This window comes from Propithecus coquereli, unplaced genomic scaffold, assembly GCF_000956105.1.
Source record: "Propithecus coquereli isolate 6110/MARCELLA unplaced genomic scaffold, Pcoq_1.0 Scaffold54, whole genome shotgun sequence".
NCBI classification, from domain to species: domain Eukaryota; kingdom Metazoa; phylum Chordata; class Mammalia; order Primates; family Indriidae; genus Propithecus; species Propithecus coquereli.
The window spans coordinates 6,144,551-6,161,025 of record NW_012151285.1 but is presented as its reverse complement, the minus strand read 5'-3'; the positions used below and the strand labels follow the sequence as shown (position 1 = coordinate 6,161,025).

At 38.4% G+C, this 16,475-nt stretch overlaps 1 protein-coding gene across 1 annotated transcript in view; it reads left to right on the top strand.

Moving 5' to 3' along the window:
* Positions 1-15,638: 15,638 nt before the first annotated feature.
* N6AMT1 (N-6 adenine-specific DNA methyltransferase 1 (putative)) overlaps positions 15,639-16,475 on the top strand; it is an 11,479-nt gene continuing 10,642 nt past the window's right edge. Inside the window, exon 1 of the mRNA XM_012657418.1 lies at positions 15,639-15,789. Coding sequence (XP_012512872.1) covers positions 15,656-15,789 — 134 coding nt within the window. The 5' untranslated portion in view covers positions 15,639-15,655. The remainder of the gene's footprint in view (positions 15,790-16,475) is intronic.

The following is a 16,475-nucleotide window of genomic DNA, read 5'->3' as shown; positions in this document are numbered from 1 at the left end:
AGCTGGTGTGTCCTCACTCAGCCTCATGCCTCAACAACTTTAACCAAGAGCACTTAGACCCGAAGTGCCTGGTCTACAAGCATAAAAGCAGTCCTGAATTTGGGATAAGCACATGCACCAGATCCTGCCTAGTGCATGTATATCTAACTGTATCTTATCTTAGAAATCAGGGGAAATACTTATTTGAAGCAGAAAGCTAAGTTACTTTAATGAACGGAATGTTTTTGTACCCTTGAAAAGCCAAGAAATATACATTCCACTGCCTGCTGGGAAAAAGACAGGACATTTGCCCATGGAAGTTCAGTCAGGATATTAGCCTCTGATAGCTACTTCCTTCCCATCCAAGTGTTCTTTGAAAAGTCTTCCATATTTCCTGTATGTATACCACAATGACAACGGTACACAGGGATTTGTCAAGAAGTGAGAAACCTTTTCAGGAGTTATCATTTCACGGCAGACCACCCTAGATGGTCGACACTTACTCCAATGAGGAGATGCTGAGTGTGGCAGCCACTGAGAAATACAGAACTGGGTTGGGGGAACATGAGCTAAGCAATTTAAACAGAAATCCTCCCACTAATAATATAATAATTTATAACATTTATTCATTTATCGAAATTGTAAAGTTTGTACAAATTTTCTTAATACATATACTTGCTCACGCTGAATGTCAAACTACAAGTCTCATGCTCTAGGTGGTATCTGGTATGCCCAAAATGACATGGAGTGTCCAGAAAGCAAATTCTTTGTCTTTTACCAAATAGTCATCATTTTGCTTTTGCATGTATATATGTATATGTGTGTGTAAATACACACATGTATAGTTTTTTCCACACTTAATTCTAAGGTAATCACCACCCAAAATATAATTGCTTCCAGATCCTGTTTAATTTCCTAAGATTTCTTGACCACACAAACATTAATCTGGTCCAGGAAATTACACTGGCTAGATGCCTCCATAAAACACTAACTGGATTTCAAAAGAAATTCGTGTTTCCACAGGAAGAGAAAGATGTGATATTTAGGAAGCCTTTGTGAGAAGAAAAAAAACATTTAAACAATTCAAAACTACCTTTATGGCCGGCAAGTAAAAAGGCGTGAGTATTTCAAATGTTGAAGCCAATCATGTTATCCTATTCATGTTCCTAAGCCATATAGAAATTTACCAATGGTGTAGGAAGCTCTAACCTAACCATTCATTTGGTAGCATATTCTATTCCCATCCAGACACATACGTGTTAATGAATCTTGAAGTTTTAGATTTTTCCTAATGGCTTCAAGTGGGTGATTTTATTCAGGCAAGCAAGCTGCCTCCTTTCTTTAATCCTATGCCTTCCCCGTGAGTATTCTTATGCCAGAAAAAACTGTTTTTCATTTTACAAAAAATTACCTAAATTAAGATTTTTATGGTAATGATGTCTTCATAGTTCTAGACCACCTTTCCTTCCTTTGGGAGAAACACAACAAAACATGTACCAAGGTCACTTTCATCCATCGCAGAAAACCCTACCTTCCCCCATCCAAAAATGCCACCTTTGGCCGGGCACGGTGGCTCACGTCTGTAATCCTAGCACTCTGGGAGGCCGAGGTAGGAGGATTGTTTGAGCTCAGGAGTTCGAGACCAGCCTGAGCAAGAGCGAGACCCCGTCTCTACTATAAATAGAAAGAAATTAGCCAAACAACTAAAAATAGAAAAAATTAGTTGGGCATGGTGGCACGTGCCCGTAGTCCCAGCTACCTGGGAGGCTGAGGCAGGAGGATTGCTTGAGCCCAGGAGTCTGAGGTTGCTGTGAGCTAGGCTGACACCACGGCTCTCTAGCCCGGGCAACAGAGTGAGACTCTGTCTCAAAAAAAAAATTAAAAAATGCCACCTTTGAGCTGCCAACAGTATTTCTCACAATCCCTTAGGCGTTCCTCAGATCATTATTCAAAGTCGACTTAACTCACCACAATTTAACCTGAGATTTGTGGAGGTCAGACTCCAGGAGAATATGACTAGAAAAAATAAACCCATTAGCTCTGTCAACTGCACTGGTCTAATCATTAGTCAATAATACATTAATTGACATAGTAAGTAATCTATATTGTATTAATTACATCACTGTATAGAATTCATCTGTTTAGAACAGCACCGTCCAATAGAAATATAATATGACCCAGATGGTAATTTAAATTTTCTCATAACCACATTCAAAAAGTAAAAAGCAGCTGACATTAAATTTAATGTTTCATTTAACCCCATATAGCCAAACTACTATCATTTCAACATGTGATCAATATTTTTAAATTATCAGTGAGATATTTTGCACTCTTCTTTACAAAATCCATGGTGTATCTTACACTTGCAGTGCATCTCATTACACTCTAGATGTGTGTCCAGCGTTCAGTAGCTGCGGGGGCGGGGGGACAGTGCAGATCTAGAGGGTGCTGGGTGCTGACTGGATGGGTACTTTGTGATCACTACCTGCTCTCCCAGCTTGGGATGTGCCAGTCCGTGTTAGAAGTCTAAATTAGCCAGCCTTTTATATCCACCATGTTTGTTTCATTAGAGATCTGAAAACTAATGTGTGAAGTTTAAATTGCTTTTAAGTTGGTATTAGTTGTACCATGTTAAGAAAATAAAATCAGTGTTGATTTGCTGTATTCTTTTCCTATTGCTACTATAACAAATTGCCACAAATTTATTGGCTTAAAGCAACACATATTTATTATCTTACAATTCAGGAGATCAGAAGTCTAAAATTGGTTGGCAATGCTGTATTCCTTCTGGATTTTCCATACAGTGGAGAATCCATTTCCTTTTCCAGCTTCTAGAGGTGAACTGCATTCCTTGGCTCATGGCCCCTTCCTCCATCTCCAAGACAAAACCAGCAGCCTAGTAAATCTCTCTCTTGCTCTCTGACCTCTGCTTCCATCATCATATCTCCAACCCTTACTCTGACTCTCCTGTCTCCTTCTGAGATGGACCCTTGTTATGGCACTGAACCCAATTGGGTAATCCAGGGTAATCTCCCCATAGCAAGATCCTTAACTTAATCATACACGCGAACTCCCTTCTGCCACATAAGGTAAACATATTCACAGGTTCTTGGGACGAGGATGTGGATATCTTTGGAGAATCATTTATTCTGTCTACCACGATTAAATGTGCCCAGCTCAGATCTGCAGCTGAAATTCTGTCACAACACATCTAGTTATGACATAGATCCACATGTGACAAAAACTATGTTTAAGATGAACCTTTACACTTGTTTCAAGCAGTATTTCATGAAAATAAAAATGTTGTGCAATAAATATTAGACACACTTGGCATTTGTTTTTAATAAGTGGATTTGGCAGTTTCTAGAAGTAATTTAAATATATTAATATATGCTCTGATGACCTAGGGAAAGTCAAGATAATAGGTACGTGAGTAGAGGCTGGAAAGAAAGACTCTTCAAGTATGTATTACCTATTCTTTAAGCTGCTTTTCCAAATTTGCCAGGGCAAATCTTCGCCCCACTTCCAAGTGATTAGTGTCACATCTAGCATGGAGTATACTTTCTCACAAGGATGTAATAAAGGATTCAATAGGAATCCTACTCTTTGGTAAATACATTTCATGAAGTGGAAACCATCTTAAATCAAATCAACAAATATTTATAAGAATATAATGAGGAAGGAACAGTGCCCAGTTCAGATATTCCATAACTTAAATTATAAACTTAACTTTCTTAAGAATAACAACTACTTTTAAAATTTCCCTTCATTAACAAATTAGTAGAGGCAAACTGGTAATTTGACTTTCAAACTGTTAATTGATTCTACTATAACACCACAATTTTAATGCTGTCTCTTCAATTTAACCTTATTCTGAGGTTCTACTTACATTCTAAAAGAGAAAATTTAGGCAATAATTCCAATTTGAGAACACATGTTCCTGAAGTGCCTGGATCAACATCTGAATTTGTACCTTTCACGTGTGCTCAGGCTCCAAGCTTTTTGCCCGTGGGAGATGCACACATGCACCTCCACTGATGATGGGGTTACATTCCAGTAAACCAATCCTAATTGACAATATCTTAAGTCAAAAAGGCGTTTAATATACCCAACCTACAGAACATCATAGCTTAGCCTAACCTTCCTTAAATTCGCTCAGGACACTTATTAATACATTAACCTACAGTTTGGCAAAATCACCTAACACAAAGCCTACTTTATAACAAAGTGTTGAGTATCTCACGTAATTTATTGAATACTGTACTGAAAGTGAAACCAGAATGGTTGTCTGGGTACTCAAGTATGGTTTCTACTGAATGTGTATTCCTGTCTCACCATCATTAAGCAACTGTTCCTAAGGTGGAGCCATCGGAAGTGGGGACTGTCTATATTAGTCAGCTCAGGCTGTCATAACAAAATGCCACAGACTGGGTGGCTTAAGCCACAGACATTTATTTCTCACCGTTCTGGAGGCTGGAAATCTGAGAGCAGAGTGCCAGCGTGGTTGGGTTCTGGTGAGGGCCCTCTTCCTGGCTTGCAGAGAGGGCCACCTTCTCACTGTGTTCTCACATGGCAGAGAGAGAGAGAAGGAGAAGGGGCATGTGGAGAGGGCACAAGCTCTCTGGTGTCTCTTCTAACAAGGGCACTAAGCCCATCATAAGGGCCACACCTCATGACCTCATCTAAACCTAATTGTCTCCTGAAGGCCCCATCTCCGAATACTATGACATTAAATGTTAAAGCTTCAAAATATGAATACTGCAGGGACACAGTTTAGTCCACAGCAGGGAATATGCAAGATCCAGGCAAAGAAGAGTCTCAGGGTGATGTACTTAATCCGGCAAACTTAATCATCCAGTCATCCTCCAGCTCTCCAAGTGGCTTCTTCCAGATGTCACAGGCTGAGGACAAAGAATAAAATTGATTACCCCTGAAAGTTCATTTCTCAGGTTTTCTAAATGTGGCTTCAATGTACAACCCCCAAAGGGCATTTTCTACCCAAACTATAGCTTTGCATCTAAGCAATTACATTCTTGAAATGATGTATATCGAGATTGAGTTTTCTTGAATGACATCTCTAAGGAGAAACAAAATGCCTCATTACGAAGATAATTTTCTTGCCTAATCTTACTTTTTAAAATATTTTGACTTTGCATGAAATAGAAATAAGTAGGGTGAAGTTTTATAAGCCAGGAGAAAGATTCACTTACTGATTCCTGAACTGAAATATCACTGTGCTGAAAAGAGAGGTGGATGATGACTACACATGACAATCATTTTCATTAAAACTTAATTTCAGAAAGAGATTTAATTGCATTCATCATTTGTCTAAAGAGAAAGTGCAATCCTTGATCATAGTGATAACCGGAAAGATTGTCAAAAAGTAACTGTTCTAGTGCTTTATTCTGGGTAAATGCAGTGTAATTATGAATCTTGTTGTAAATTTCAGTAAAGCATGATTTAATACTACAGCAAGGGTGCCATTAAAAATGTGGGTATTAACTTTCCAATAATTTCTAGAAATTGAAATGAAATCTGTTTGGCAATAACATGACATTTTGACACCAATGAAAATATTTTATGTAGTTATGTAAGCGATAAAAATAAATGTTTTACAAAAATTTATCCAGAAGGACTTATAACTAGGAAAAACAATCATAATTAACAAGATTTCGTGAACTGTGCAGCAGCCAAAGACAACTTTTAGACCAGCTGAAGGTGATGAGGTCATTTCTGGTCCTAAGTCCATAAGATCTGACCACCTGTAGAGATTTTTTAAAAGCACTTTAAAAAATTAATTTTCCAAATACGGACAGGCTGAGATAGTCTCCCTCTTCTACGTGATTTTCTATTGTGCCAAAGAATGAAATGCACACTTCAGCTTTTTAAGCAGCTGTTCCTATGGTGCAGGAATAAATGTGTAAACTCCACCAGTACAAGGTGGAAAAAAAAGAACATGAGTCTACTATTTTTTGAATGGATTATGGAGCCTAGATTTTGTTTCCAGGATAGAATGTGTCCAAAGCAACCAAATTAAGAGGAGCATTGTGAAATTATCCAGTGGATGAGGAATCATCTTCACAATTCAACTGGCTGATATAAACAAAGCTGTGCAAGTAGGTAACTGCCTCTTGCTGCATTAGCTGTGCAGAGTCCACTGCAATATTGGAGATAATCTTTTTACTCTTTTTTTTTTTTTTTTCTGAGACAGGCTCTTGCTCTCTTGCTTGGAGTAAAGTGCAGTGGTGTCATCATAGCTCACTGCAACCTCAAACTCCTGGGCTCAAGTGATCCTCCTGCCTCAGCCTCCCGAGTAGCTGACACTACGGGCATGCACCACCACACCTGGCTAATTTTTCTATTCTTTTGTTGAGATGGGGGTCTCTCTATGTTGTCCAGGTTGGTATCAAACTCCTGGCATCAAAGGATTCTCCCACCTCAGCCTCCCAAAGTGCTGGGATTACAAGTGTGAACCACTGTGCCTGGCTTCTTTTCACTATTCTTAACTGAGATCATGATAGCATGAGAATATAAACTACAGCAGCATCAGAAGAAGTAATTTTATCAAGTATGTGTATATATGTGCACTATTTTTTTAAATATGAACATCACTGATCTCTAAATTCATAAGTTCTACTGAGATTTTAAAGTCATAATAATAACATTAAAATATGTGTATCTTTTCACATACTTTAAAATGCAATTTTAATAAAAGTATATTTGTAAGTATGACCAAATAACAAAATTTTTTTGTTTTAGTATTTCATAGTGTTTTTTTAAAATAAGCTTTATTATTTAGAGCAGTTTTAGATTCACAGCAAAATTGAGTGAAAAATACAGAGAATTTTAATGTATACCCTCTCTCCCCCACACACAGCCTCCCCCACTATTACACACCAGAGTGATGCATTTATTACAGTCAACAAGCCTACATTTACATGTCTTTATCACACCAATTCCATCGTTTACATTAGGGTTCACTCTAAGTGTTGTACATTCTATGTGTTTAGACAAATGTATAATGACATGTATTCACCATTACAGTATCATTTAAAAAAACAGTTTCACTGCCCTAAAAGTCCTCTGTGCTCCACCTATTCATCCCTCCCTCCTCCTTAACTCCTGGCAGCAACTACTCTATAGCTTTGCCTTTTCCAGAATGTCGTATAGTTGGAATTGTACCATATAAAGCCTTTCCAGATTGCCTTCTTTCACTTAGCATTTAAGTTTCTTCCATGTTTTTTCATGACTTGATAGCTCATTTCTTTTTAGTGCTGAATAACATTCCATTGTAATGGTATACCACAGTTTATTTATCCATTCACCTAATGAAGGGCATCTTCACTGCTTCCAAGTTTGGCAATTATGAATAAAGCTGCTATAAATGTCTGTGTGCAGGTTTTTGTGTGGACGTAAGTTTTCCACTCATTTGGGTAAATGCCAAGGAGTACCAGTAGTAAGTCACATGGTAAAAGTATGTTTGGTTTGCAGAAAACTGCCAAACGGTTCCCAAGGTGGCTGTACCAGCTTGCATTCCCAGGAGCAATGAATGAGAGTTTCTATTGTTTCACATACTCACCAGCATTTGTTGTCAGTGTTTTGGAATTGGCTGTTATAATAAGTGTGCAATGGTATATCATTGTTGTTTTAATTTGCAATTTCCTACTGACACATAATTTTGAGCACCTTTTCACATGCTTATTTGCCATCTGTATCTCTTCTTTGATGAGGTATCTGTTCAGTTCTTTTGCCCATTTTTTAATCAGGTGGTTCCTTTTCTTATTGTTGAGTTTTATGAAGCCTTTGTATATTTTGGGAAGGAGTCCTTTATCGACTGTCGTTTGCAAATATTTTTCCCCATCTGTGACATAGTGTTTTAAGTGTAATGATCAACCTTTGAGGGGGTGAAGCTTTGTGGAGACAAAAACACTTTAAAAGAATTCTATGATTGTAAAGGTTTAGAACCACTCTTGAAAATGCATTGTTAAAATGATCGATTTTAGATTCATACATTATTTCATTAACTACTGTGAAAGTTGTCAGAATCAAAATGGAGTTACCAATGTTAAAAAAACAAAACAAAAAGACACTGACAAATAGAACCAGGGAAGGTCATGAAGAAAGGATTCTCATGATAACAAAAACCACAACCTTACACAAAAAATACTTCTGCAAGTCAGTTTCTTTGGCCCAGCAACTGCTTGTCCAACCTTGGACTAGTATCATCCTTATTATTGATCTTTGTAGCCAAGGATAATCATTTCAAAACAATTATATAATCCTCTTCACTTTTCCTTTAAAAATCTTTTTATCTTTTTTTTCCTTTACCTTCCCCCCAATAGGCACATAGTTTACCATGGCACGCATCTTCCCACTGCAATGCTCTATTCCTGAATAAACGTTTTCTTTTAGAGAGCCTCTCCCTGTTTATTACTTACATTGGTACTACTAAACCATGGCAGAATTAACTGGAATCCTTACAGAATTCCCTTATATTAAGGGAGACTTGGAATCTAGTCAAAGGTGATGCCTCCTGGATATCATGAAGGGAGCCAGCTGCAACTTGTGGTTCTTATTAAAATGCAAGCCAGGCTTAGGTGGGACAAGAATGTTCCAAATATTTCTTACTGGAAAAAAGGAGGGGGTATTATCTCTTGAGTTGAAAGAGGCTTGGACCAAAGTCTTCTTAAGAGTATAAATATTCCTTATTACAGCATGTTATTAGACTCTGTTGCCTCTGAGAAAAATTCATTCTCACTAGCAAGATGAAATCAGAATGGCTGACTAAGCGCATGATCCTGCCACCATGCCATCAAAACCCACTAGCAATGATGCAACCAAATACCCTTGAAATAATCTGTTTAAAACATCTCTGATAAAAGAAGGCATGACTGCAAACATACTAGAAAATGTGGAGAATCTGCATGTTTCAATAAGGGTTCTACTGCCTACAACAGAATCTGCTCTAGTTAGTTTAAGCTAAAAGGGATTTATTACAGCATATCTAAGAGGTATCATAGTCACAGGAAGATCTAAATAAGGTCAGCTTTGGGATGAGCTTTCAAGAACATCTCCTAAAGCCACATTGCAGATCTGAGCTTCTGGCCCTGCCAGAGTCAGGAAATTCTGGAATCAGGAGTCAGCCACTACAGCTGTGAGCTCCAGGTCCACCTATGTCACCATCCACAGCAGCAAAACGAAGGAGCTCTGTGTAGTGAATTGTTATAATTTTATGTTGCCTTGGTATCCATTTTGAATACAAGTTTAACTTTCTCATACCAGAAGCTGGCCTCAGTCACTTCTGACACAGTTTCCAGTTCTCCACCACACCCAAATGGCTCAGGCTGGTGGCCAGTGTTAACAACTTAGAGGCATCTTTCCCTGGCTAGCAGACTGGGCTCCCGCTGCTTCCTTTAAATGGACCATTCAGGCATTTGCCTGTGAACTTAAAGTGGCCCATACCCTATTCCCTATACATACTGCTAGTTACCGTGTGTTTCTCTCTCTTGGTCTCTTTATTTCTGCCTTATATCATCTGGGGATGCAGAACTGCCCTCCCGATTCACTACTCCCTCCTTGCCCAGGATCTGTAAGTAAAAATCTTTGAACTTGTTTTCTGCTGTGGTGGTGTATTGAATTTGTGCCCTCCATCTAAGAACTAGGGGCTGCCCCAGGCTGGGTTTTCCCTGGAACACCATGGAGAACACAAGGTCAGGTTCCCAGCACCAGAGCAATGGTCAGGTAGGCATAAACTGAACAAGGGTCAGACACGAGCCACATGAGCATCTGCCAGTATGAACAAGTTTCCTGTGAGAGGAACCCCCTGGTCACAGGTTGGACAACTAGGCATTAGGCCATATGCCAAGTAAAAGAAGTATCCCCAGAAAGGCACACCATAAACACCACATCTGGCTTCCCTTCCTTTCCTGTTAGGGCAGGGTTGTTAGCCACTCCCTTCCTGGGACCCCAATTTAGCTGGGGGCTCTCAAAACACTATGCCCTGCCCCTCAACACCCAAGAAGCTAAAGAAGCTAGCACTGAGGGTCCCACCACCACTTGTATGAAGATCTCCATCCCTGAGTTTATTTCCAGGTAGCCCAATCTAAGACAGGCAGAAAGAACAAAAACAAAAAGACCTGAAGACATCTAAATGTTCTCCATCTATCTGACTGGATTTCCAGGAGGTGAGAATAGAGAATGGAGGGGAGTGAAAAATCAAAGAAAAACATCAAAGTAGATTTCCCAATACCGGTGAAAGAGACTGATCAGATCGAAACAGTCCACCAAGTATTCAACAAGGTAAAAAGAAAAATATAAATACATATACATATTGTATTAGGGTTCTCCAGAGAAACAGAACCAACAGAATGTGTGTGTATATATATATATATATTTTTTTTTTATTATTATTATTTCAGCATGTTATGGGGGTACAGATGATTAGGTTACATATGATGCCCTTACCCTCCCTCCCCCCCAAGTCCGAGCTTCAAGTGTGTCCATTCCCCCGGAGGTAAGCATCACACTCATTGTTTGTGCATATGCCTGTGTATATATTTTTTTTAAAAAAATGTGTTTCAAGAAATTGGCTTCTGTGATTATGGAAGCTGACAGACAAGTCCCAAGATCTGGAGGGTGGGCCGGCAGGCTGGAGACCCAGAAAGAACCAATGTTTTAATTCAATTCCAAAGACCATGTGCTGCAGAATTCCCTCTTCCCCAGGGAAGATCAGTCTTTTGTTCTGTTCAGGCTTTCAACTGATTGGATGAGGCCCACCTGGATCATAGAGAGCAATCTGCTTTAAACTCCACTAACTTAAATGTTACTCTCATCCAAAAACACCCTCACAAAAACATTCAGATTAATGTTTGACCACATATCTGGGTGACATGGCCCGATTAAGTTGACACATAAAATTAATCATCACACATATGCATATACATATACGTATACATCTACTACTTTGAGACTTTCAGAAAACCAAAAATAAACACTGACCACGTCAAAAAGTAAATTATCTACAAAGGAATAAGATGAAATTGGCATTATACCTCATCAGCAACACCGAATGTTAGGAGGACACTGGAGAAATATCTTCAAAATTCTGAGGGAAAATGATTGTCAACCTAGAATTCTTTATACACAAAAACTATTTTTTTTTAGGTTGCGGAGTAAAATAAAAACATTTGGGATATTACTCTCAGAAATAATTAGTAGAGGATGTATTCCAACTAAACATAAGTCATAGAAAAAATATAGGATACTATAAAAGTGTAGATCAAAGAACTATTAAGATAGGTATTAAAATTGCTGTTAGCTGTTTTTAAAAACTAAGCATCTTCAAAATTCTCTGGTGATCTCAACATGGGAGGTGAGATTGGGGGACACTGGAAAAGAGAGAAGTGAAAGCATGCCAGAGTTTTTATCTTTATTGGAGAAGGATATGATGCTGACCAATGGCAACACTGACAAAAATGTGTGTGTGTGTGTTTGTACGTGTTTCAAAGTTTAAGTGTGACAGATTAGCAATGAAAGAAGGACAAGAGCATATTAGGAAACAAAAAGAAACAAAAATAATGCAGGATCGTGTTCATATTTTCAGACAAGATTGAATTTACAATGGAAAGCAATAAGGAAGACAAAGGCAAACACTTAATAGTAGGCATAATCCTCAATCAACATGTATCAGTTATGAATACCAATGCTCCAACTGGCATAGCATCAAAATTCAAAACCAAAAACTATCAGGAAATATAATAAGTAGACAGAAGTACTCTAATAATAAAACACTTTTTATTATAATTATTATAAAAAATTAATTCACCTCATTCAGGCCATAAAGATCAAGTAAATATAAAATAAGATTCTAGAAGACCTAAAAACCTAATTAATATGATAGATCCAATCAATAGAGTAAAGTCTATTCTTTGAGACCAGAAAATAAACTTTTGTTTCAAGAACACAGAGTAGGAAAGATATTTTTAAGCAGAAAAACCAGAAACAAACAAAAATAGATTGAATCAATATTTCTACCAAAAAAAATTTTTTAAGTATCTGCCCTGGTGGAAAATATTGTAAATACACCCAGAAGACCAAGAAAAATTGGACGAAAATAATTACCAAACTTACAGGAGAAACTTCCATGTAATAGACATTTTGTGTTTATTGCCTGACAGCCGCACCAGCACCACAATTTTGCTTTGGGAGTACAATTCTGCCTGTGTAGTTGGAATGAGGCCTCAGTCTCACTGTTGACAAGGACAGATCATTTCATCTCTCTGGACAAAGGACGGATTCAAGCATGAGCACGTGACCTGTTTGGGCCAATAAGAAAGAGTGAACTACAGGAGTTGTTGCAAACAACTGAATGAGACTCTTCCACTGAATTTGGTACTGTGAGAACGTGAAGATACAGTTATCTGGATACCACAAGGAAGGCCAGCCTGAGGATAAAGCTGAAAATAATAGGCAAAACCAAGCAATGAACACCAGAGACATGTGTTAGTGCCTAAGTAGATCAGACAGAAATAATCAGAATGCTCAATGTCTTTACATGTACTGGGGAGAGAAGGTGGTAAGAATTGGAAGAGACTTGGAGGCTGAATTGTGATATACAGAAAACTAAGCAAATGAAAAAGTGGCGATTACTAGATGTTGTGGGTGGAACTGTATTTTCCAAAGAGATATTTTGAAGTCCTAACCACCCCCTACCACCACTATCACCCCTAAACCTGCGCATGTGACCTTATTTGCAAATAAGGTCTTTGCAGATGGAATCAAGTTGAGATCCTACTAGATGAGGGTGGTCCCTAAATACAATGGCTAGTGTCCTTATAAAGAGAGAGAGATTTGGAGACACAAAGACACAGGAAAGACAGTCATGTGAAAATGAAGACAGAGATGGGAGATGGGCTACCATATGCCAAAGGCGGCCAAGGAGTGCTGGCAACCACCAGAAGGTGGAAGAGGCAAGGAAGGATTCTTCCCTAGAGCCTTCATAACGGAGCATGGTCCTGCCAACCCCTCAGTTTCAGACTTTTAATTTCCAGGACCAGGAGAGAATGAATTTTTATTGTTTAAAGCCACCCAGTTTGTGGTAATTGTTATGGCAGCCCTAGGAAACTAATACATTAGATCATTATTAACTTCAAGAAAAAGGAAAAAGTTGTGCAAGAAAGCAAATGTAACTGGTATAATACATGGGTCACTTTTGAGTAGCATTTATATAGACAGAATAATGTAAAAAAATCATGATATAATCATATTGTGAAGAAAGGGACTGGCAATTACATTTGTTTATTGGAGGTAGAATCAAATTCTTACTTTCTATCATGGGAACTCCGCAGATAACGTTAAAGTCAAAAAATCTATTATAAGCTTGTTATACAAAAATATGGAAATAAAGGCCAAAAGAAACAGCTAAAAGTTGGAAGTGGTCACCTCTGGAGGATGTGATGAGAGAAATTGGGTGTTGGGGTGCTAGAATGGATTGCTTTCTCATAATAAGTCATGTAAAATTACTTGGCCTATTAAACTAGACATGTATCAACTTTGATGAAATCTAAAAGGAAAAATAAACAATTTACAAAAAAGGAAACTCAAGTAATGAACATATGAACACATGCCTAACCTCAATTAGCAATCCGACCAATTCAATTTAAAATAAACAGGCTGTGTGCTATCACTCATGCCTATAATCCTAGCACTTTGGTAGTTTGAGGAGGGAGGTTTTCTTGAGACCAGGAGTTCACGACCAGCCTGGGCAACATAGTGAGATCCTGTCTCTACAAAAAAAATTTTTTTTAATTAGGTGGGAAGGGTGTTGCATGCCTGTAGTCCCAGCTACTCGGGAGGCTGAGGTGGGAGGATCACTTGAGCCCAGGAGTTCGAGGTTACGGTGAGCTATGATCGTGCCACTGGATTCCAGCCTGGGCAACAGAGCAACATTCTAGCTCTGAAAAATAATTAAATAAAAAATAAAATAAACAAACAAAAGTAAGTCTAGCAATATTAAATTAAATGTTAAATGTGCCACCAAGGGGTGGCAGCAGTTTAAATAAATACAATTATTTTGAAGAGAAATTTGGCAATGCCTAGTAAAACTGAAAATGTGTGGTTGGTCCGAGTGCAGTGGTGTTCACAACTAATTGATCACAATCAGTTACAGATTCCTTTGTTCCTTCTCCACTCCCACTGCTCCACTTGACCAGCCTTAGAAATAAAAATTAAAATAAAATAAAAAAAGAAAATGTGCATATATTAATATGAAAACCCAGCTGATCCACTCTAGGTTGAATACCGGGAACCTTTTGTACAATATCAGAAGAAACCATGTTTAAGAAAGTTAATTACCATGTTCATAATAGTGCAAACCTCCAAATAACTAAATGTTTACCAACAGACATTTGTCTAACCTAGATAGAAAATATTTTATATGCTACATGGCAGTTAAAAGCAGTAAACTAACTTCATATATATCAAAACATAAATCTCATATAATATTGAGTGAAAATAATTCAAAAAACAGTATGTCCAACCTATTACCAGTCATATAAATTTAAAACACTTAAAGCATATGTTGTTCATGTATATATGAATGGAAAAGCAGAAAAACATGGGTTAGATGGATACACACTAAATCCATGAGAAATGTTACCTTGGAGTGAGGGTTAGAAAAAGAAATTGAGCACAAGGACAGGAAGAACATCCACTTCATTTGTAATATTTCAGTTCTTGATTTAAAAAACACTTTAAAGAAACATGAGAAAATGCTAATAATTGTAAATTGTGGGTGGGGTACTCGGGGTTTTAAAAAATGTAATCTCAGTACTTTTCTGTATTTTTATTTCTCAAATTTAAAAAACTAGATGTAAAAATGTTTTATGGGGAAACAAATTTCAGATATTGACTCAAAAAGAATGCAAATTCTTGAATAGCCTAATAACCTATAGAAGATACCCCCAAACGTCAGAAATCCTTCCATTAAAAAATGCACCAAACCAAGCCAGTTTTATGGGTGAGTTCTATAATACCAAATGTTCCAGAAATAGTGTCCTACCTCATCCAACGAGAACAGCATAATCTTAATATAAAATAGAGCCGGATTATTAGCATACCAAATTCAGCAGTATATCAAAACTGCATCATCCTTCTTGAGTAAGGTTTATAAAGAGTGCATTTATGACTCAACATCAGGAAGGCGATTTTTGTAATAAACTACAGTAAAAAGATAAATGAGAAAAAAATCTTAATCTCAAAGCTTAAAGTTCAGCTGATGTAAAAAAAGAACATAGTAAAATTTATTATTATGTATTTTTTCAAGTCTTTGCAAACTAGGCATAGAAGAAAATTTCCACAAATACATTAAAATGTAGAAACATTCACCTTAGTCAAAAATAATTCATGATGCCCACTATCAGGTGCTAGTCTATAAAATGAAATAAATTTAAATGTTCAAAAGAAGAAAGAGAGTGTCTACAGCTGCAGATTTTATAACGGCCTACTAAGAAATACCAACAGCGTCCACGCCCATATTTTGAATTAAGAACCCGTGATAGACACTCCGCTCCCGACGCCCGCGCACCGCCCACGACGCCCCGGCCCCACTCCCTGGCCTGCGCACCAGTGCGGGCGCATACGCGCTTCTGGCGCATGCGCGTGGGATGGAGCGGAGAAGATGGCGGCGCTTAGTTTACCCACGCCGATGTACGGGCACGTGGGCCGCGGCCGCTTTAGCGACGTGTACGAGCCCGCGGAGGACACGTTCCTGCTGCTGGACGCGCTCGAGGCAGCGGCGGCCGAGCTGGCTGGGTGCGAGGAGGGCGAGGGCACCGGCGGGAGAGGGCTTGGGCGTCCTGGAGAAGCGGCGGCAGGGTTCCAGGGGGATAGAGCACTTTCGCCACGCTTAGCCCAAGGAAGCGGTATCGGCCCTCTTTCCGATGATTGACAGCAGAACGCAGTAAATGAGATTTTTTTCCTGTAGGCACAAGTAATGACTGTGGCAGGAATCTCTCTCCTTCTGCCAAGGTGTTGCTCTAGTCTCATGAGCTCCCTGCCTACTTGCCTTGCCAGATGTATCTTTTCCTGTCAGCCGTTAATCTGAAGAACACATGCCCCTAAAAGCGGCCATAGTAAAAGAGGTTCGGAAGCAAAATATTCTGGGAACATTGCTTCTTAATAATATTAAATGTTTTAGTAAATATTAAAAGTCGCGTGGCGTTATTTGATTTACTCAGTACATAAAAAGCACCCTTTGGCAACGGAAGGTCACAAAAATGAAAGAAGATTGTGAGACGGTGTAATAGGGAAGTATTTTGAAACCCACTCAATAACATACTCTAGCAACAGCCATTATTAGCTACATGTGGCTACTGAGCACTTGAAAGTGGCTAGAGCAGCTGAGGAACAGAATTTTTCATTGAATTGTAAGAAAATTTAAATAGTTACATGCAGCTAGCCTATAGAATCTACCTAGGACCTTATAAATATTAATATTG